Here is a 23,682-nt window from a genome sequence, read left to right as displayed (position 1 = left end):
ATCATAATATTGACTGAAATGAAGTAGACTGTATCAATATCTAAAACATTTATTTTTAAAATCATACAAGATTTTTGTTTATATTTATTTCAATGGAGATTCCTTGGAAAATTAATTTATAATACCACAAATGTTATTAGATATTGAAAATAATAATATATTAAAGTAATGTATAACTTATCCAAACAATTTGATTGATACAAAAAAAATTAATTGATCTTATAATTACTATTCTGTTATTCTCCTGCTTGGTCAGCTCACCAATCCAATACTATTATATACGAGATATTGTCATAAAAATATTATATGCTTATAAAACTGAAAAATAAATATTTTAATATTTGTGTATTAATTTCATTATTTTTTAGATTCTAAACTGATCAATGAATTTATTAATTCTGCAATGATCTGTTTTTTTTTTTATTAGAGTACACGATAAATTATTGTTAACATTGTCAATATTCAAAAATGGGGGTGGTTTTGAATATCAAAATTTGATCTAACTTGTACTTAAAATAGGTAAAGCTTAAAAAATCCAATTACTTCTTTTAATTATCAGAAAAAACGAGAATTATTACACAAATCCAATTTTTAACAAATTTGATTTTGTTTAACACTAGTTATTTTCTAAATTTAAATATATAAAAAATCTACAGTCACGATATTATATTCAGTAAAATCACGAAAATTAAAAACTTATTTTGCAGTTAAATATTCATTATATTTTTTATTTTTATACATAAAATTTTAAAATATAATACAAGTTTCTGTATTAGATTTTAATCTATATACGAGTATGATAAAAATCTAACAAAAAGCCAAAAATTTTTTATGGGCATTTCAAGTTCAAATGTTTTGAATGATTTACAGATAAGAGATAATTTTAAAAATTTTTTTTCAATAAACGTTGATAAAAAATTATTGGGCCAAAATTCTTGAAAATTTTATATAAGATCCCAAAAAAGTTATTCTTATATATGTATAAAAGTATTAAAAATATATATAGATAATTTTGTTTTATACACATTTAAAGTTTGAAATTCGTTAAAATCATAAAAAATTGCAGAATATCTTGTAATTACATACATTTAGAATATTATTTATTATAGAAATTTAATTTCCAATTTGAATAAAAATATATTTTTAAATGATAAATAACGATGTTAATTATTTTGTTATAATTTAAAACATTTCGTGAAAACTTAGATTTGAAGTTGTGTTGTAGGTACTTACACAAAATACATTAGTTAAAAAAATTGTAAGTCATAGGAATTTATGATCCATTAGTCTAGTTTAACGTCCCGCAAACAAAATGGAAAATATTTACAGGGTAATAAGTGATTAAGTGTACCCTGTTTCCATGAAGAACATACGGTATATTTAAAAAGATTTCCTATAAAAGTTTTTTAATTTGAAAATTTAAAACATTAACTTTTGTTTGTAATATTGGTATATTACTTAAAAAGTGATGTATACCAAATTTGTCTTCAAAAATAAATCAATTAAAATTGTGATTGCACTGTAGCAAATAAAAATTAACCTTTTCTAGTATTAGGTTTTTTCTGTACAAAACTACTATATATGTATATAGTTTAATAAATTCACCATTAATATACAAATATGAAAGATAAGTTAGGTTAGGATTATGTCTATATCGAGTACTTTGAGATTCTCCATTTTTCTTCATGTTTGTAAACTTTCATTTGAAGTACCTGTTCATTGAATATTTTTTATCGGTTACTGTAAAATATACTGTTGCTCTAAAAATGACAAATACAGAAGAATCGACATTTTTCCATCTCGCATTTTACTCTTCCTATACAGTTTCTATCTATTTGAAATATATATTATATTTATGTATATTGTATAAAACATCTGGTTAAGACATTTTTTAGTTATAAATGTAATATTAAGGTTAACCTAATAATACAGCATATCGGTAGACATAAACGAATGTAAACAAAATGTTAAATTATTGAACTTTCGTATAATTATTTATAAAAAAAAAACATTTGTGTTTTTATTATTATTGTATAATATGAAAAGTATTATTAATGTACTAATAAAAATTATAATAAATAAAAAGTATTCACTTTTTTCTTGTTTACCTAATTCCATACATTTACATTAACCTAATCTATGGATCGAATTAAACATTACCGTTTCTAAATAATTTATGTTTGTATACCTACATCCAAAATAATTGGAGATTAGACAATATTATTATAGTTAGTAGAGACATCTAATAAATTGGAATAATTTGTATTTCGAATCAAATGTAGACAATAGTCGTTGTATTAGCAGACAGCAGTAATATACTATATATACACTAAACTACTACCCACCAGTTGTGCACGACAGTTACATTGTACCTACTTGTCACATAAATTGATATGATGGTCACTAGTAGTAAACACTAGTTTTGAAAAACGATATTACAAACAGTTGAGCTGTTGATTTGATTTGCATATTATTTATTTATTATATTAGTATTATGGTTCTGAGACGGAAATCATATTTTGTTAAATACTGTAAAAAAGAAAATATTAAATAATATATATATATATATTGTCAATTTGTCAAATAAACGTGAAACTAGTTTACATATTAATAAATAACATTATGACTATATACTATATGACATATTATATATTAGTTTACTAGTCTCTTATGATTTAATGTACCTGGTGTGTAGATATTATATTGTGTACCAATAAGTTATAGCAACTTTTTTTTATTTATTTATTATAAATCGATTTTGATGTGTGATATATCCTCGGGGTTTTTCGTTTGATATTTAAAATGATTCTTCTTCTAAGGGTTGTGTATATTTATCAATTTACATAACAGTATACGGTTTTACTTTAAACCATTTTGTACACAAAGAATAATGATATACATTTCAGTTAGCTATAGCAATTTAAAATAATGAAGTGTATTATTATCATAGTAATATACTCATATAAAATAAAAACGTTTTAAGTATATATATATATACGAGTATATAGATTATAGATATATACAGAATATACTTTTATATTGAAGTGATAAAAGGCTAGAGTGCTAGACAAATAGAAAACTATGGTTATTTTTAAATATTCGCTACTTAATATGTACATTAATAATTAACTTGCTTTATTTTTTACATTTAGATTAAATATACCATCAGGCGCGTACACAAAACAAAATTTCGGGGGGTGAGGGGCCGGTTTGAACCCCAAAACCCCGGCTGTATACCATACGCATTACGCAGATATAAAATACCTATTTTGGCAATTTGATTTGATAGTTGTATTTCCCAATTAATAGGATATTAAAAAATAATAATAATAATAATGTACACATTTATTTATAATAACAACTTCTAGTTTGTATTGGTATACTATACATTTACGAAGTGTATATCAAAGTTTATAAGTCAACTGGTGATTGCTCGTGCTGGTCATGGAGTACACAAAAATAAATTTACATTCTATCGGAATCCATATTTAGTTCGATAACCAAAAAACAAAATTGTCAGGAATTCACTTTTAGAAACACATATAAAAATCACTTAGCCGTGTAATTATTCGAAAATAATAATAGTATAATTATTTTTGCACTCAAAATATGACATCATAAATCTTTTTAGACACTATTTGACTTCATTGGATATAGTATATTATTATAATATACTATCTTATTCGTAATGTATGATATACACGTTCAGCGATTTGTCAGTGACTGTACCACTATACACGTAGGTACGAGTGTAATCACACGTCCTTGTCACGTCCACAACAATTTGCTAACCAGTTGTCTCGTGAAAAATAGTAATAATAATGATGATCATGAAACAAATATTCGTTGCATATAGGAAGTTTTTTTAAATATACTTATGCGATTGAAGATAGGCCAATTTATTGACGTGTGTCAAAGATAAAGCGTGTAAAATGAGTATAATTGATTTTCATTTTAAAATGTTATTTCGCTCTTTAGCAGTTTGCCAGATGATTTATAATAAATAAGCATAATCAGTGCTATAAAATATTAACGATATCTCGTTTTATATTACATAGTAATGTATATTGCACCAATGTTATGTTGTTGTACATTCTACGATGTACAGATTGTTTCGATTCTATGATGTATGTCACCATTAGCATGAACGCATACTAGCACCATGAAAAATTGATTGGACAATGGGCGTAATCAAAAATCGCCCTCTAAAAATACCAAATTTAATGCCAACATATTTTTTACGTTTGTATCCAAACTAGATTTAATTAGAAGAATCATGACGAGGAAGCTCTGATAGTTAAAAAAAAATTGAGTTTAGTAATAATAATAATAAGTCGAATACAAATTAAATAATTTATAATACATTTTTATAACAAATATGAATGCATTATATTTATGCTAATACAACAGTAAATAATAAAATAAATGCATGGTAAATATCTTTGAATAATTCAACTCCAAAACTTAATTATTTTATTATAAATAAACCTTGTTCCTTTATAAAACTGATAACAAAATTAATTAATTAAATTATTAAAACAAATTACGTTTTAAAATTACTTCATTTAGTAGTAAATTTTTGTACTTATGGTGACATTTGTTGTAAAAATACACTGTAAATTGGCATGGTGATATTTATATTATAGTGCTTATTCTAGACCGCTTTTACATTCAAGTCAAATACATTTAATTAGTATTTTAATGTTAATTTATTTGACTCGAGTATAGAACATCACATAGGTATTCTATAATATTATGTAGCTGGAGTGATAGAATAATTTAAACTTAATAATGATAGAAGAAAAATGTGAAATCTAGAGAAAATCATTAATTAACCGGTATATTTAAGTGTACAAATATGTTTTACTCTCTCTGGAAAATGCAATTTATAAATCCCATAATGTATTTCATGATTATACTTATATATATTATATAGGTAGTTTACTTGCATATGGACATAAACCAATTATTCTGTTGGAAACGGCCATGGAATTTGTCTGTTTTATTTCTTTTTTGTTAGAAATTATATACCCATTATATTTAGGTATATTATTTCAATATCATAATATTATGGTCGACCATTTTTATCTTAATGCTATATTTTTCAAAAATTAGATTATACTTATATTTTTAAAACATTGAAAAAAAAATAAAAAATGTTTTCCTATTTTGTTTACTTAATGTCTTTCATGTTGTATTGATTACCTATATATTAAATAAGTTAAAAAAAACCGTTTTTACAACAATTTTGTAATAATTTTTATTAATTTGTAATATTGTATATAACGATAAAAAGGTAGATAGTAGGTACCGCTTTGCTGTATATTAAAGTATTGAGTGGATCATAGTAAAAATCTCATAACTAAATCTAGCTATTAAAGTAATTTATTTTATTTTAAGTATTATAATAGTAGGTTGATATAAATTTTTTCGAAAATGATGCATTTATTTAATTATTATAATAATATATATCTATACCATTTTAGATATCTACTTATATAACATACAATTTAATAACATATTTCTGTACATACCGTTAAACAGTTAAAAATTCTTTGTAAATAGAAAATAATAATATGAAAATTTGGAGTAAATTTTTAGTATTTACAGTTATTTGTTTTCGAGTTACCTACATAAAAAAAAAACAAAATTGATTTTGTCAAATTCTCGTTTTTTCTGATTATTAAAATAAGTAATAGGATCTTTTTAGATTTACCTCTTTAAAGTACAAATTAAATCAAATTTTGATACACAAAACCAACCTCATTTTTGAATATTGACAATTTTATCGTGTACTGTGTACTCTAACAACAAAAAACACATGATTGTAGAATTAATACATTCATCTCTCCGCTCAGAATCTAAATATACATTATATTTTTATTTTACTATATTCTTCGAGATATAATATTATATTGCATGTACCAAATACTAATACATTACTGCCATCTTATAACGACATTTTTCAATTTATAATTATAATTTTTGTATAAATTAGCAAATACCTATTGGATTTATAAGTCTTAGAATAATCTGCAAATGTACAACCATAATTCGTTTGGAGGGAATGAGAAAGCGTAATAAAAATCATATAATTCTTATATGGTATACATTATTTATTACACGATTTTAAAAATATGTCTTATCCCTCTAAGTATTTTAGTGGTTATGGATGTGATACTTACAACAGATATAATGTACCTATATGCGATTGAGCTCTGCTTTAAATGGTGTGACATTGCTGCATGAAACATTTATATCCACTTGACCGTGACAAACATAGTATTATGCGTTTTTCATTAATTTTTCGTTGCTTCACGTAGAAGTATATAATATATAAGTATAAACGCCATCTTGGAAGTAATTTTTAATGTTATTTGCAATTTTTATACACACATGGATATTATCTTACGACGACTTGTTCCTACATGGTATATGTAATGTGTCTATTTAAAACCGTTTTTATACACGATTTTCTGCTACTTTGGTATAGATAATATCTAACAATAATGGACTTTGAGTTAAAATAGGATAAGAAAATACGTAATCTGTAAATTATACGGATACTGAACTTTTGGAGACATAATACCGAATTTTTTAAGAATACTTAAGATAACTTTTTTAACCAGTATAATTCGAGCATTTTCTGATTAAAATTATACGTTCAATGATTACTAAATTTCATAGTTTAGTAGTCTATAATATTATAATATATAGAGTTTAATGAACTTATATCTATATCATTCTAATAATATAAATATAATGTCATTTTTAAAATTTAAACAATTTTATTTTATTTTTATACGCACAGTGCGCACGGTAGGCATATATAAATATGCAATATTATTATTCATTAAAAATTTTAGAATTCCAAACTTTTACACCAGTTTATTATTATAGAACTTTTTGGTGTAATCGGATTATGAGATACTTTATAATTTTGTACGAATATTTAGTCAATATAAAATACGTCTTGTTACAGAATTATTATAGTATCACAATAACGTCCCCTAGATAATTTATAGTGGGCTTGGGTTAACTCAATATAATGAACATTATACTTTACATAGTTGGTATTATTTAAATTGTGGGATAAACAGATGAGACTATCATGTATAAAGTATTTAGGGAGAGAGTTAGTTCGGATTTAAGGGCGATCGCTACAGGTAGCACTTTTGAAGAAACTGATTTTTTTTTATCTGGTTAATGGCCATATCCCGTTTATAATATTTTTATAACCAAATTTATAATACTATAAATATTTATTTCATTATTATTTATCTCTTATAATGATCTAACCTTATTATCTGGGCTTATTATTGGGTATTAATTTTTGCTTTATTGAGAATTGATTTAGGTACCTATATATATTTAATTATTTCCACTTCCTAATCTATAATTATTCGTTTCTATAACTTGTTAAAATTTAATTAAGTATTACTAAATTAATATTAAATTAATTAGTTTTTCTTATTTAATTATACATAATACATATTGACATATTGTATAATACATGTTATTATTTTTTTCTGTCAAAAATACCCTGAATTTAAAAAAGTTTTTTGAAAATCGGTCTTTATGAAGTCTTTTAAGTTTTAATCCAATCAGTTTTGTTAACACCGCCATCGCAATAACATACGTCGGCACGTCGCGATAACAGCGTGTAGTGGTTATATTTTGTATGTGCTCGCATGAACACATTATTTTCAAGTATGATAAATTCTAAATCAAGTTCGTTTGAAACAAAATTTATTATTTGTGTACTAACTAGTAACTACTAATATAGGCTCTGCTGTCACATGATGGCCATACTTGATCTGCGAAGGCGATGTATATGATCGATTAAATACATGCGAGTGAATTGATATATTTTCCGTTGGTCAATCTTAGGAAAACGGTCATCTGCGTCCAATTTTTTATCAAACCATATTCACAGCTAAATGGTATGCAGTGCAATGTTAATAAGATTAAATAAACAACATATATAACATTGTATAAAATTTCCTATGAAAATTTAGACAATTTAAATAATTCCTTGGTAATGTTTATCATTATAAGTTATAATAATTATTTCTAATTAATTACGAAAATGTTGAAATAGTCGATACATATTACATTCTGTTATTTTAGTAATTGGCAAACAACTAAAGACATTTTAGACATTCCCTAGGAAATAAAGTTATTTCCTGGATTATAATCATTGCCGGTACCATACAAGATATATATATAACAAATATAATTGATGATCACACAGACACTTATTAACCCGGATCCACGTGATGATGGTGAAACGCGATAGTTGCAATCGACAGTTGCAACAACGAATATTAAGATAGTTTAAAGAGACTGTCACCGTGGGAAAAATAAGATTGTTGCTATCACGATGTCATTATAGAGCTAAGCTTTTTAGTATAATCAGAGGCGTGAACAGGACTTTTTTATGGGTGGGGGGGGGGCTAAATACTTTTAACTTGAGTTATTGAAAATCAAAAACAACAATAAAACAAAAATACTGATAAAATATAATATTATAATATTATAACGTTGATTTGCCGTTAACGTATTTACTATTTTAAATAATTTAAATTTGTAAGACAATTTCCATATTTAAATTTAAATATTTCAAAACAATATAAAAAATACAGCCAATCGGGGGAGAGGGGAGGCAACAGCCCTTTAGCCCCCCTTGGCTACGCCACTTAGTATAATATATTATATACATATTATCAAAAATATTTATGTATTTTTATTGAAATATGATGTATTATATTCCACTTCGTACTATTCATGTATATCACCTATTTTAGATTATGTAGGTCATGTAGGTACTAAAATACATATTATATATAATATTATTATAATATGTATATATATATATATTTTCAATCAGTGTATAAACTGTAAACTCAAATTATAGAATTGAATTCATATTTTAAAATAAATAATTCATATTGTCTTAATAAATTAACCATATACTTAACTAAATTGTATGCGTGGTTTTTAAATAAACCTAGTAATATATTATTATATAAGGTTTTTAAAATAATTAAAATGTTTAAAATAGCTAGGTTACTTACAAATATATATTATTATAGTTTTCCATTAAACTCGTAATATAGATAATATAATATATGTCAAAAACGAGAACCCGTACACGTGTATTATCGTGTAGGTACGTTCGATTCCGCAGTTAGTATATATTAAGCTCGGTACACACCTACACACACCGCACAGGGTTACAATAATGTATATGCATGTAATGTGAATACATATAATTACTGTAATTGTCTATTGTTAAGTGAACGTAGTCAACAATCTACACAGGTATAGAAAATATTACTATTCGGTGAGCCCTTGTAAAGCTCATTATACAGATTAACGTACAGTGGCAGTGTATATACCTATATAATACATACATTATTATTGTAGACTTGTCGGGGTACATACTTTCAAAACGTACGGTATGTTTAGGTAAAGCTGCTGTTTTATACGAAACAATAGCCGCTGTAGCTTTCTGAGTACGGCTATTCGACAGACGTGTATGTATACACAAAGCCTGCCAAAGTCTATATACTAACCTATATATTATATACAATATATATATATAATGGTTACCAATTTATTGATTTTGAATCTACATCTGGTGAAAATTTATTGCAGTAAAACCATGATGTGATTATACTACATTGTATACATTGTATAAACATATGCAGCTGATAAACCCCTCAAAAAATCGCCTGTGCTTTAATATTACGAATAATTTGCTGTGTTCAAATGTTCGAATATTTATCTACTTAATGTCTTCTTTATTGTGATAACACTTCAAATTATATTTTATAAATATAATCAGATATTCAGTATAAGTTTTAGGTATAATACATTTTTAATTTATAGTAATATTGTTTTAGTATAATTTATATAATATTTTTTTTTTTTATAATTTTAGGTACATCGTAGTTATCGAATTGTATTAGAGCAAATAAATTATTGGCTACATTTATTTATTTTTAGAACCTTAATGTACACGTTTTATAGTGTTTTGAGTTTATTACTTACTTACCTACTATATAGATCAATAATTACTTTTCAAAAATATTCAGTAACAAAATTATAACTTAGTGGTTTTATAATTAATTTTAAATTAAGGTATACATTTTTCTTTTCGAATTTTGTATACACATCAAACTTATGTAATGTGTATTAAAAATTAATATATTTTTAATAATTGATTTTTAAAAACTAACCATTTTATATTATGTTAAATAATATAAAAATCAATGGTATTTCAATAAATTAACATAATTGTACCTATATGAACTACATGCAAATTATAATAATAATACTATAATGTATATATGATACTGAAACTTGAAATATAGGTTTTATAGTCAAATAAAGGTTGACTAATATTGTAATGTGAATATAAGTATTTTTAACATTAAGCCTAGGGATTATTTTGGTAGGTTTTGAGAATCGAGAGCACAAGGTTCCATAAGTAAAATGTTTACAAAATAAAGTTCATAATACTTTAAACTACAATGATAAATTAACTTAAATCTTTTATAATATACTGAATTATAATTTGAAATTTATATTTTAAATGTATTAATTATACCATATTAAATACGAATTTGCATGACAACTAGGAACTACTTGGAAAAAAACAACAATTAATTTTACTAGACATAGTATATATTTTAATTACATTACTTATTTGATTTATAAAATGCAGGAAGTAAAAATTTAAGTACAAATAAAATGTTTTTGTAGTAATTTAATTGTTTCTATCATTTCATTTACAATTAGTAATTGTTTCTTCAGTTATATTTTCGAAAGTAATGTCATTTCAGGTAATAATTTTAAAATTAATATTTTTTAGTTAATAAAAATATTATGTAATATTCCTAAATTCAAAAGTTATAATAATTTATATCTTATAATTATCTTAAAACTATAGTGATTTTTTAATTTTAATTATATTACTTATAAAAGCAATAATTTACTGAAAAAATTTAATTATTTAATTTTAAAATTTGTACAAAAGTAATAGTATCAACTATCAAATTTTTATTTAGAATTATACATTTATACATGTAAATACCGTTGGTATTATCCATAGATTGGATATTACATTATTATGATTTCATATTACAAACAACCACAAAACACCTTTTAAAGATATTAATTAATCTTCTTTTGTATTTAAAATTGGCGTGAAAGTAAAAAAAAAACCACAATTGTAGCATTTACTATTGTTTTACAATTTTTTTTTGGGTACTAATCTTACAGGAAACTTAAATAAATTGATAATGATTAGTGCATGGTGTAAAATTACCCTTTGCTATTGTTTATGAACATATCCCTCGACTCGTAACTGAATTAATACAAGTGTACGCATTATGTATGCCCTTGTAATTAAAATTTAAATCTTTCATACGAATTTAAAGCCATCATGAGACTTTTTAAATAAATAATTCTATCGTTATAAAAATAGCTGGCAAGGTTTATGGTTTTCCATTCAAAAACTGTACCAAAATTGATTTATTTCATAAGATATCGGAAATTGTTTTTTTTATTTTTTTATTTTTACAATATTAACATTATGTTTGTCAATATATATATATATTGAAATTGAACACAATGATTCGATTTTTTATGATTTGGTGGTTGAGGAGTTTGGGCAAGTCACAGAGGTTTTCATTTAATTTAGTCATACATATTATATGTATTATGGTTTCCTGGTATCGAAACACGAGGAGAACAAAATAAAAATAAATATAAACAATAAACTTTAATACGGCGAGCTAAACCGATCGATATATCAAACTTTATAGTGCCGTAAACAGCCCCCCAGGTCCAAAACTGTTTATTGCGGTGACCGGAGCTGAGGATCGTACGAGACCTTATATTATTACAACATGCGTTCACTTGGTCGTTCATAACATAATAAATCGAAGAAACCTTATTTATTATCGTAACTTGTAATCGAAACAATATGACCGGCTTTTAAGGTCCTCGTCGGGATAACGAAAGGGCTCGTATTTTCGCGATCAACTCCCGGAGTGGAAAAACTTTATCCTTAACTTAACCTTGGTCAGACTGAAATCTTAATTGAGAGAGAAGGATGACCAAAGCAATGGTGAAGGTTTCACATTAAAGGCGTATAAAAAGTAGATGTCTGGACAAAGTTTTCTATTAAATTCATGCTATTTTTTTTCAATTATATATATGCGACACCACACGGGTATTCACCAAACTTTCTCACTCTCTTAACTTAAATAAGGCACTTATTCAATAAATGATTTTTGGAATTTTTAAATAATAAGTCCGTGTAAATGAGTTTGGAGATAAACAGGATCTAGATCCAATAATGCGTCATCTATTTAATATTTTGTTTTTATAAAACTTTTTTTAGGGAATATTTAAACATTTAAATATCTATCTGAGAAACTATTTGTCGAATTTTGAATTAGCTGCATCGACATTTTCAAAAAAAATCATCCATTTAATAATTTACAGTGGAAATGAGGGGAGGGGGATTCTCATTTTAAAAACAAGGTATTCCACAAGTATGTATTGCCACAGGTCACTTTTTAAGTAGTACTAAAAATTTAAAAAATTTGAAAATATAGTTTTTAAATATATTTAAAAATTCCAAAAATCAGAATTTGAATAAAATCCTAAAACGTATATATTTATATAGCATTCATACATATATATTGAATATTCTTCTATCACAACACCACGGTTAGTTTTTCTAATACATAAACATACTCAATTAAATTTAAATTTAAGTGTCATAATAATATCATATGTGACCTCTGATTCGATATTATATAGTATACACTCGAACTCATTCAAAGGTTCTAAAATTCTACATTTTTAGACGAACCACTTTACGTTAGCTAAATATATGAACCCATTTCTCCATTGGGATATTATTAAGTCATTATTCGCATTTGTGTAGTCTGAACTAGACGCGCATATTTTGTTGTTACCACTTCAACCTTAGTATATAGTTATTCAGTGAACTAAATGACAATTATTATTATTTATAGTAGTTGGTAGCTACTTGCCATTTAAGTGTATTGTATAATATTATATAATATATCATTATTTTATTTTTAAGTAAGTATTTTTAGTAATATAATATCTTGCTGCAGGTAATTTTTAACCTCGGGTCTGTCAAAACGTATACATATGTCATACATTTACCACTAATTTTTACTTAAGCCTAAAAAATTTCAGTGGTTAGAGCGAATCATTTTTAGGTTCTATAAAACTATAATATTATATGAACGGTGAGCCTGTGTAATCTAGTGTAATATGCGTAAACAATATATGCTGACAATTCGTGAACATGAAAGTTAAACAACTTAAGTACCGCGTGCTAAAGTAAAATAAATTTAATGAAACTCAATCAAACCACTTACAACATTCTTAAACATTGGAAATAATTTCTTGACTAAGATACTTCACTATACTAGCCATTCACTAACTTTTATATTGACTTTTATATTAAAGCAATGAAGCTTATAAACTTTGTTGTATACCATAAATGTATTCACTTAAAATTTGTAAAATTTAAATATATAATTTAGTGCTTACTTATAACAAGACAAGTTTTCTATCATATTTAATTGTATCTATTATTATTATAAATTAAATTACGAATTGAATATAAAACAATAAATAATAAAAATTCTAGAGAAAATTCCTTATTATTTTTGTAATTTTTCGTACAATGTATTTATTAATATTAATTAGTGCATTCAATTACTTTTAAATTACATTCAATCTTCGTTTTTAATGAAATTATACACGCATAATATTGGATACTTTTTTATTTTCATTACTCGACAATTTAAGAACGATACTTACTTTTTTTTTATTACTAATATAAATTTAATATTACACATAATGAGTAGTTTTACTTACGTTACTTATATCACTTAATTATTTGAATTTTGTTCTATGCATATTCACTATGTGTATAATAAATATGATAATATGAAAATAATCAAAGCAATTTAATATTTTCAATTCAGGTTATTCGGGTTATTAATTAAACTAATTCAGTTGAATGGACAATGTTGATATAATAATTACCTATTACTTGATTACTGATTGTTATATTATATATAATTTTACGATTTGGAAATTTGATAATAATTTCAATATAATAGACGGGTAATATAAATAGTATTACCAATGTGTTCTTTAATTTAAAAAAAATAAATATATTAAAAAAATAGCTAAAAAATAATCTGCCATAAACCTAAAAAAACATACATACTTTATTTAAGAGCTTAGTACTATAATAGTATAAAAATAATAGTATTTAATGAATATATATTAATAAAAAATTACTAGTAATATTTTATGATACATCTAATTTTTAGTATATGTACAATTTTTTTAATTTTTTTTTTTACCTAATAAACACAGTCTATTTTACCATAATATAATTATGATATTTTTTCTTTATTTCATTTTTTTTTTAGTAAATATTTGGTTTTTGTAATTCAGTAAAAAATTATAGGTTTTGTTAAAAACGATTTAATCTGTTTTTCATTTTACTAAAACATAGATTTTTATAATTTATGTATGTATTATATTATTAACATGCTGAGCATTAGCTATGTCAAAATACATTTAACATCTTATAATAATTAAGTATATATTAAAAAATTATGTTATTACTTATTAGTTATAAACTTATAAACTTATTATTATCTTTATAGATTTACATATTTACATAATATTGTAAAATTTCTTGTTTTAGTATTGGCATAAATAATTCATAATTATTTTTTGTTGATCGAATAAATATTTTAAAAACATACATAAAGTACAATATACTATTACTATATATGTATGAACATACATATTATTAATTTATGTATATAAATTATTTTAGTTTTGTTAAACCTTGCGAGTTTTAAAATAAAATAAGTAATATGTATTATTTTTAGTTGTATGTTCTTTTAGATATCAAACTATTCATAATTCATATTCAAGTAGGTACCTGAAAATAGAAAAAACATCGTAACATTGTAAAGGTAATACGTGTATTTTTTTGCAGGTTCCTTGTAATGGTAGACACGAGATAGTTTTATTTATATACTTAAATTACTTTTATTGGCGTGCATAAGTTTATGTTGAAATTTTCGATGAGTATATTCGGTGAAACTATGACGGTGCCTACCAAATGTACAACTACTTAGTAGTCACATTTCTAAACTATGGATATGTAAGATACTAATAAGATAGCTTATAATACTTTATAACTGACATATATATATATATCTTAATTATTTATTAATTTCTATATCAAACGTTAACAGTTATTATTTTTTAATAGAAAATGTTATCATTAAGAGCATATATTTTCAGACCATTATCGTGGAGAAAAATAAAATTGTTTGTGGTTGATTCTATTAAATTATTAAAACATGTTAATGACTTGGTTTCGGATGGAGTAGACATCGTTCTGAATACAGTTAAATGTGTTTGTTTTACCCTTTATACGCAACATAATATTATAATTACCTAAAACGAAAAAAGGTTCACTGCAGAGAAGAAGTCGACATTCTATACGCCGCAAACCATCCCATGCGCACGCTTTAGGTCGATGTAAATGAACAAATTAGTTATGCTTCTAAATCGTAGTTAATGTTTAGTAAATTCTAAAAAAATATGCAAATTATATTAGATTTATTTTTAAAATTTAATGTATGAATCAAATTCATTTTACCAAAAAAAATATTATTAATTGACATTCTATTGGATAATATATCTCGCAGACTATCCCTACGCAAGCTTTATACCAGTGCGAATAAACAAATTCACTTTTGTTGAAATTTCATATTTTCCTATTATTTTTTATACCTATTTATATATATTACATTCAGTTGCAATAGGTACAATACATATTATTTCTGAATAATAATGCGTGGGATTATTATAATATTGTTTTTCTATAATTATGCACCTATAATAATATTACTAATATTATATACAATCGTACATTTAAATACAGGATATAAAAAAGGTATAAAACTAAAATTAATAATAATTTCTAAAAACACCATCTTTAATCATATCTAATTTGGTTTAGGAAAAAATAAACAAACATATAAAAGGTACCACACTTTATTGTTATATCTGTGTATTCTGGTTTTAGTGAAGGTATTTCAGCTGTTTTTATTGCTTACAGCAAATCCACATCGGTATACCTTGCCTTATAAACTAATTTGACCGATATTTGATGGTTACGGATTAGATATAGTAGTTGGAATAGGAACTACTTTTAAAACTTTCTTGATATATTTAAGAACATTTTCTGAAACGTCAGCCAAAATCAGTTGAGTAGTTTTTTAGAATATAAGTACTATAAGCCATAAACATAAGGTCAACATAATTTTTGTGTATTTTAATAACAAAAATAATATATTAAATATTATTTAATTTAATTTAAAAATATCTCATAGTAATGCACGGCATCCAATGGCAGCCCTATTAAGTAAAAAATTACCATAACCAAATTCATTCTATATCATCTTGTATTAATTATACATCCTATCAGGCGTGGATCCAAGGGGGGCAGGTGTGATAGCCCTCCCCCCGTAGATTTTGGTGAATTTTCTCGGTAAAAATGGATTGTCAGTTTTTGGCAGCCGATAAATGCATTGTTTTGTCGACAGTGTTTCGGACTTGTTTTACCCCCCCCCCCCCCCACGATAAATATATTCTGGATCCACTCCTTTCTACTATCCCAATTCTTCGGCTTAATATAATATTAAGTATACTTATTATACTTGTAGATCATAATATTATGTGTACAACTATTGATATTTGATTATAAATTAGAATAATATGAAACCATTAAGAACTAATAAATTATTTTGTTTATACTTTTTAACACAACAAATCAAAGGTTTAATAGAAGGAAATTATGTGTATAAAAATTATTATTTACACTGCAGTCGTATAAATCCTTGCATGTTGTTGTACAGAACGTTAATTATATCGCACAGAATATTATAATGCAGCAGACGCATTTTAGGTGGAACATATTTTCGTTATGGGATATTTGTCACGTTTACGACGAAAATCTTCATTGTAAAATAACCGTGATGCACGAGCCGTCTTCGTCGTCACCTGAATCTCACGTCGTCTCCGTAATTGAAATGACATTACGACTTGTTAAGACGGCATTTCAATTATGCCGAGTCAGTTAATTTAGCCGAATTATGAACGGCGGAGGTCGATTTTGTGTTATCGCGTCGAATTATTACCGGAACGTCTCGCCCGAGAAATTCCACGTGGAACGTGCCGGGCACGGCGGCGGCGGCGTTGTTATTACACGGTGTCATCGTCCACTGTTTAACAATATAATATTAAACAGTATAATATCGTACATACAGCGTAGAATCTTTTGATATTTTGAGAAGCCCTGCGCCAACATTCTAAAAAAAACTACCCTTTGCACAAGCCACCCCGAGACACGCCTCGCCATCCCTCGGAGTCTGACACACGATCTTATATAACAGGTATATAGGAGTATCAACACTGTAGCAATATAATATTATTGCGGTATGTATGTATTATGCCCAACACCAATTGTTATATTATATCATCATAAAACGATTTGGTAGGTAGGTATATTCTTTTTGTGAAGATAGTCCCCATACTTATCAGGTATAAAATGTAAGTTAGCAAAAATTCAACAAAAATTCTTAAGATTTTTCTTATTTAAATGTTTCATATCAAAGGAACCACATTCTTCACGCGTACTCTACATTTTTATCTAATATTCTTCTGAGCCTTAAAATATAGGTTTAATATTTGCGATTAAACTCATACATTCTGTATACCTACACTTTTGTCGTGAATATTAACTGTCCTGAATTTTAAAATAGGTTTTCATTTCATACTCATAGTTTTCAATCTATTAATACATTTTATCTAATCAATGAAATAAATAATTATGCAAATAATAATTAATTTTATAAAAAAAAATTTTAAAATGATAAAATACATTTTTTTTAAATTGATTTTTTTTATCTTACCAAACTTTGACGTTGTAATTGGACATGGCCTGTTTAAAAATTAAACAAATATCTATAGGTTTAATATTATACTCGCGGGTTTACACGTGTCCTGTGCGGTGCAGTGCGTTAGCGTAGTTTTTTTTGTATTATACACTGGAAGTTAGACCGCATGTTGTTGTTGTTGTTGCTATACGAAATCCGTCGTCGCCGGTAAAAAGGATGAAAAACGTAATAAAATAAAAAGAAGAGAAGAGAAAAATACCTGAATATTCTCTCATTTAGCCCCGAGGAGTCTCCCGCACCACTACTATATAATATAATATAACGTTATAATATTATTATAACACACGCGACCCACACGCACACGCGCTCGGGTACCTACACGCGTATATTATATAAAACGGACCGTCTAATTTTACTGCAGTCGAACCACACAACCTATATAATAACACAACATAGGTAGTCGTAAGGAAAAAGGATACGACGATCGCAGGCCGACTCGCCGCCGGTGTTTCCCCCACCCCTCTACCGACGCTACACCGTTGGCGAACCGTGTGCGGCTCGAGACCGGCCGTGGAAGAGGCGGGTAACGCGGCGGTGATTGCGAGGCGACCGTGCTCGGTGGTGGCGAGGCGGACCAGTGTCCGAGACCGACCGGTAGCCTGCAGAGTACTGCGACGGGTTGTTTCGCCGTCGATTCGTCTTCGCCGTTTCTGACGCGTATAGTGCGCGTGCTCGTTCTTGTGCATCAGAATCCGTCCGCACGATCATTGCTAAAAATTGTTTTATCCGATTGCCGTGAAACTGTGAATTCTCGGCTGGGTCGTTCCATTTTCCGCGCGCGATGGGCGTCTCGGTATACCGCGAAGTGACGATGACTACAACCACCGCCGCCGCGACGGTCGCGTCTTCGTCGTCCGTCACCGCCACCGCCACCGCCAACAAGACGCCGTCGTCGAACGTGTTAATGTGCCGCCAATGGTGGAAAGTATGTTGGATGTATGGAGATCAAGAAAAATATTACAGACAGCTATACGGAGCGACGAAAAAGCAATCCGCTTCGTCTTCGGCTTTTGACGTCAACGGCAGTGGCGGCGGCGGTAGAGCCACGGTTATGGAACTCCAGCAAATGTCCACCGTATCTTTTATGCCACCTCCGCCCCGGCTCAACGATAGGTTAGTTGGCATCGACTATAATAATTATTACATATAATAATAGCGTGATAATTTCGTCAGATTTTTCGCTAAATGTCTTGTGCGAATGAGTATCTACCTAGTACCTACTACTGTATATAAGTAACGCAGAAATACACACTGACTTATATGACGGTATAATTATAAAATGTCATTTCATTTGGATCTCGATTTTGGTGGTAATATTTAATTGACTACGAATAATAAAGAATTTATTTTAAGTATATTTTTGTAAAATAAAAAAATGCAATTAAGACTCTCCCTACGTCTAATAATTTAATATTGTAATATTTATATACTTGAATACAGGAAACTGTCTTAATTGGTTATGGATAACATACTTTCAGCACGAGAAAATTCTTTGCACAGATATATTGTATGTGTATATCTCGTATTTTATATTTTTAATCAGTTTTTGCATACTGGCGAATTTTTAAATACCGCCTATACCGGTTATTGAAAAGTTAATAATCACTATATAGACTCGATTTCAACTCGGTTGTTTTCTTTTAAAATTAAAAATGCACCTGAAAAAAATGCAATAGTTTAAACAAAAAAAAATGTTCAATCGTGTAAAGTATATTAAGTTTTACAATAATCGTATATATTATTTATTACATGAAAAAAATAATGCGTAATATTGTGTTTAATGCTCAAATCCTAGTGTAATCGTAAAACTAAATCTGTATATATCTATAGAAATGTGGTTTACTATTAATTTTAATTAACGTACGATATATTTCGAGTTGTAAATATTTTATTGATATTATCTAACTGCCGACGAAAAATATTTATAATATTTTTAATTTGAATGTGTATTTTATTGACGTTCAAAATTCAATCAGAATCTTAATCGTTTTTTTTTTATATAATTATACGCCCACTCCGTCCGATCAAATACAAGTAGGTATCGTCGGTATTACTGAATAGATTACGGATGCAAATAAACAAAACGCAAGTTTCCGATTTTGCCACCGCATGAAACGTGATTATATGATAACTAAAGAAACTACTTCAATAAAACATTATTATACTATATACCTTATTAGAAATTGAACAAAACACAATAATATTATAATATATTTTTAAATATTCGTATTATATAAGTCTATGTATTTTTTTAGATTCATTTACGTTCGATTTATCCATATACCATAATGGCATAATAAGAATATTGTATAATGTATATTAATATAGTTCATATTTGAAATTTAATTTACAGTTTCATTGTACGCCAATGCTTACAATATAGTTGAAGAATGCAAAAAGTTATTTTTGTAATAAAAAATGTTTTCGTATAAATGTCCAGCGGCTATATACACAATAAGTTTGTTGGCTAATCTTCATGATGGCGTCTCAAATTTTAAACGGTCTTTTTTCCGTTTATTTTCCCTGTTTGGCCGCTTGAGGCACTTATATTTTCTTTTAAATATAATTTCTTTTCTTTATTTTCTTCTCATTATTCTCTTAAAGATATTAAATGTTGAGTATCATTGGATTATTGATAAATCTATTTTAATAAAAATAATAAAATTCACTTAAAAATATTTCCTTTTATTGTAAAGAATTTTGATTTCTGTAGATATTCTATTAAAATGTTTTCTGATCTATAAGTAGTATTTATGAAAATTATTAATACTTAATTTTGCTATTTAATATACAACTATGAAATTAATTTTTAAACTTTGGTCTTGTATAAAATAACGTTTACGTTTAATAATGTTTTACATTAAAATAAAATAAAAATAATATTTAATAAAATCTTGATAATATCATATTTTACATATTATAAAATAGTAAAAATATAATCCATAGTATTTTATAATGTTAAATATTAATCAAATAATTATTTTTATATTTATATTTCAACCAAAATCGTTAGTCAACAAAAATAGCTTATCATTAGATCTGAGTTCAAAATTCTACATTGTAAAAAGCTTTTTAAAAGACTTATGTATCAACATTTTATACGTAAGAAAAATATACAATATATCGATAAAATATAAATATATAAATTTAACGTGGAAAAATCTATTGGGTATAGCATTATAATGTTAAAAATAGGTTGGTTTACAACTCCAATTCTCCATTCTAATTTCTAACCGATTACTTGCCTTTTATTTAAGTTCCTTAAAGGTTTTGACTTTTGTATCACATTTAATTTGTCCTATATAAAAATTACGTATTACTTATTTCAAGCTAAGATACATTAAATTTTATGAAAAATAATTGAAATTTTCTATCGATAATTTGTCATCTAAATTAAAAATACTTTTAATAGAAATTACTTTTTTGGAAAGTTTAAAAATGTAGGTATTTCTGTATAAAACAGTTAATCGATAATTATAAAAAGAAATAGTTTTGAAATAATAAAATCCATACCAAAAATACACATACATTCTCAAGTATTTAAATTACTAATAATAAGTAACAATTAGAGTGGGCTACCGATTGACAAAATAGAAATATTGAAATATTGCGTTATAAGTACATTGTTATTTATTAAAAAGTGAAATTTGTTGATTGCCGATACAAAAATATGTGGAAAGTTCTAAAAAAATGAAAAATTATTTTTATCTTCTGACAGATAAAAATGTTGTCGCAAAAAAAAATAATAAAGTAGAATACGATGGGTTACTGAAACAGTGTGAACGAAAAAGTAAAATACGAGATTCAGATGGTATCTTAAAATATATAGCTCTTTAAAATGTTCAAAAAAATAAAAATATCTCAAACATATGAGATACATCTTATATTTAATAATATATGTAAACTTGTAAAAATGTTGGAAGGTCACGTTCGTGGTATGAAATATTTTGATAGATAGTGTACTTAACCTAAATAGTGTCGGTAGTTTGCATACAGTCAAATAAGCTTATTACTATGAATGTATCTAATCATAAATCCTTGCAATTCCTTACAATATTAATTAGTTAGTTATATTTCAAGTTGTAATTCAAATTTAAAACATGGTATATATCATTGTAAAAGGAAATAATTGAGAAACAATGTAATTGGTAAATTTCAATTCAAAATCCTTAAATTATAAATTGTATTTTATGCTCATCGTAACTGCAACGTTAAAAATGTACTTAACCCTCATTTGTTCATAGACAATTGATGAAATTCTATCTCATTTGCTTAATATTTTTCTTTCCTAGTCAGAATATTACACATCATTTATTCATCGATCTAGATATGCGGTTTACCATTTTTTTTTTTCGTAATTTAAAATGTAAATATATCTAATAAATATAAATTTCGATTTAAAAACATATTCTAGAAACAACTAAATAGCTAGTCACAGATTTTTTTAGTATGTCCTATATGGCTATATAGGACAAACTATCCATACAATTGACATTATGTATACGTAATAATAGTTTATAACATACCTAAGTATATAAATAAAAAATTAGAAAATGTATGTAGCTATACAAGTGCTTATTGAAAGCCAAAGCGTTGCGATTTGTTTTTATTAAACTTGTTCATCAGCAATTTACGACTACGAATAATAAATTAACGACCCATAAAATTCTCAGAAAATTCCAATTTCATGTAATATATTTCTATTTTATAATATTATGTGTACCTATATCACTCAGAGGGAGCACTCATCGCATCGATTTAGCATCATGAATTTTGTGAACCGAGTTGTACAAAATAACGGGGTAACGAATAATCGTTTTATGTGCTATAAATATTGTCAAATAGGCTGCCAACGGGTATTATGATTTTCGTATAATCGTTTCACCAACCGATTAAACAATACGGCAGTGATGAAAAAAATTTAAAAAGACAATTGAACTTTAATTTCAAAAATTTTTATACTTCATAATATATTATTTAATGCTTCATTTCCCATAATAGATTTTGTTAAGTTCAAAAAACGTTCAGGACAATCTAAATGGAGCTTGGAAGTTTTATTCCTGGTAGAGTTATTATATTTACAACTTACAAGCTTATATTAGACTTTTTATGTTTACGAAGTACTTCACTTAAAACATAGCTTATAAATACTTAAATATTTAAAAATACCTAATATAAAAGTTTTTATTATTTAGAAATTTTCATAAATTGATTAAAAATTACATATAAATATGTATAATTAGGTTTATTACTCTCTTATAACAGTTGTAGAATAGGTATAAAGTTTATCATTAAATTGTCTAAATCACTTAAAATATAATATTATGTATATCAACATTCTTTTAAATCCCTAATTCATATTGATTTGTTGAAAATTTTTAAAAGTGCTATAACGTTAATAGTATCATCTCTACGAATGGACTCAAGTGTCCTAATGTACTAACCGCAATAAACCCTATGACTATCCACCCATGCCAATTGCTGGTTTCCAAATCCGTTACGCATAAGTCCGGGATAGGCCGATTAAGCGTCGGAATGTCGGTAGAAATTCCGATTTTCTTGT

The 23,682-nt window shown here is 26.1% G+C and overlaps 1 protein-coding gene across 3 annotated transcripts in view; it reads left to right on the top strand.

Annotated features, from left to right (window-relative positions):
- The window catches only part of LOC132919985 (protein prickle-like), a 172,415-nt gene that overhangs the window by 78,384 nt on the left and 70,349 nt on the right, over positions 1–23,682 (top strand). Inside the window, exon 1 of one of the 3 annotated variants that reach the window (XM_060981957.1) lies at positions 18,530–19,232. The exons of the other annotated variants lie outside the window; for them this stretch is intronic. Within the exon in view, the coding sequence (XP_060837940.1) occupies positions 18,901–19,232 (332 nt within the window). The 5' untranslated portion in view covers positions 18,530–18,900. Of the gene's footprint in view, positions 1–18,529; positions 19,233–23,682 lie in introns of those variants that run through there. 3 annotated transcript variants of the gene reach the window in all.

Source organism: Rhopalosiphum padi, chromosome 2 (genome assembly GCF_020882245.1).
Source record: "Rhopalosiphum padi isolate XX-2018 chromosome 2, ASM2088224v1, whole genome shotgun sequence".
Classification (NCBI taxonomy): domain Eukaryota; kingdom Metazoa; phylum Arthropoda; class Insecta; order Hemiptera; family Aphididae; genus Rhopalosiphum; species Rhopalosiphum padi.
The sequence above is the reverse complement of the archived record's forward strand: the minus strand, read 5'-3'. Positions and strand labels throughout refer to the sequence as shown.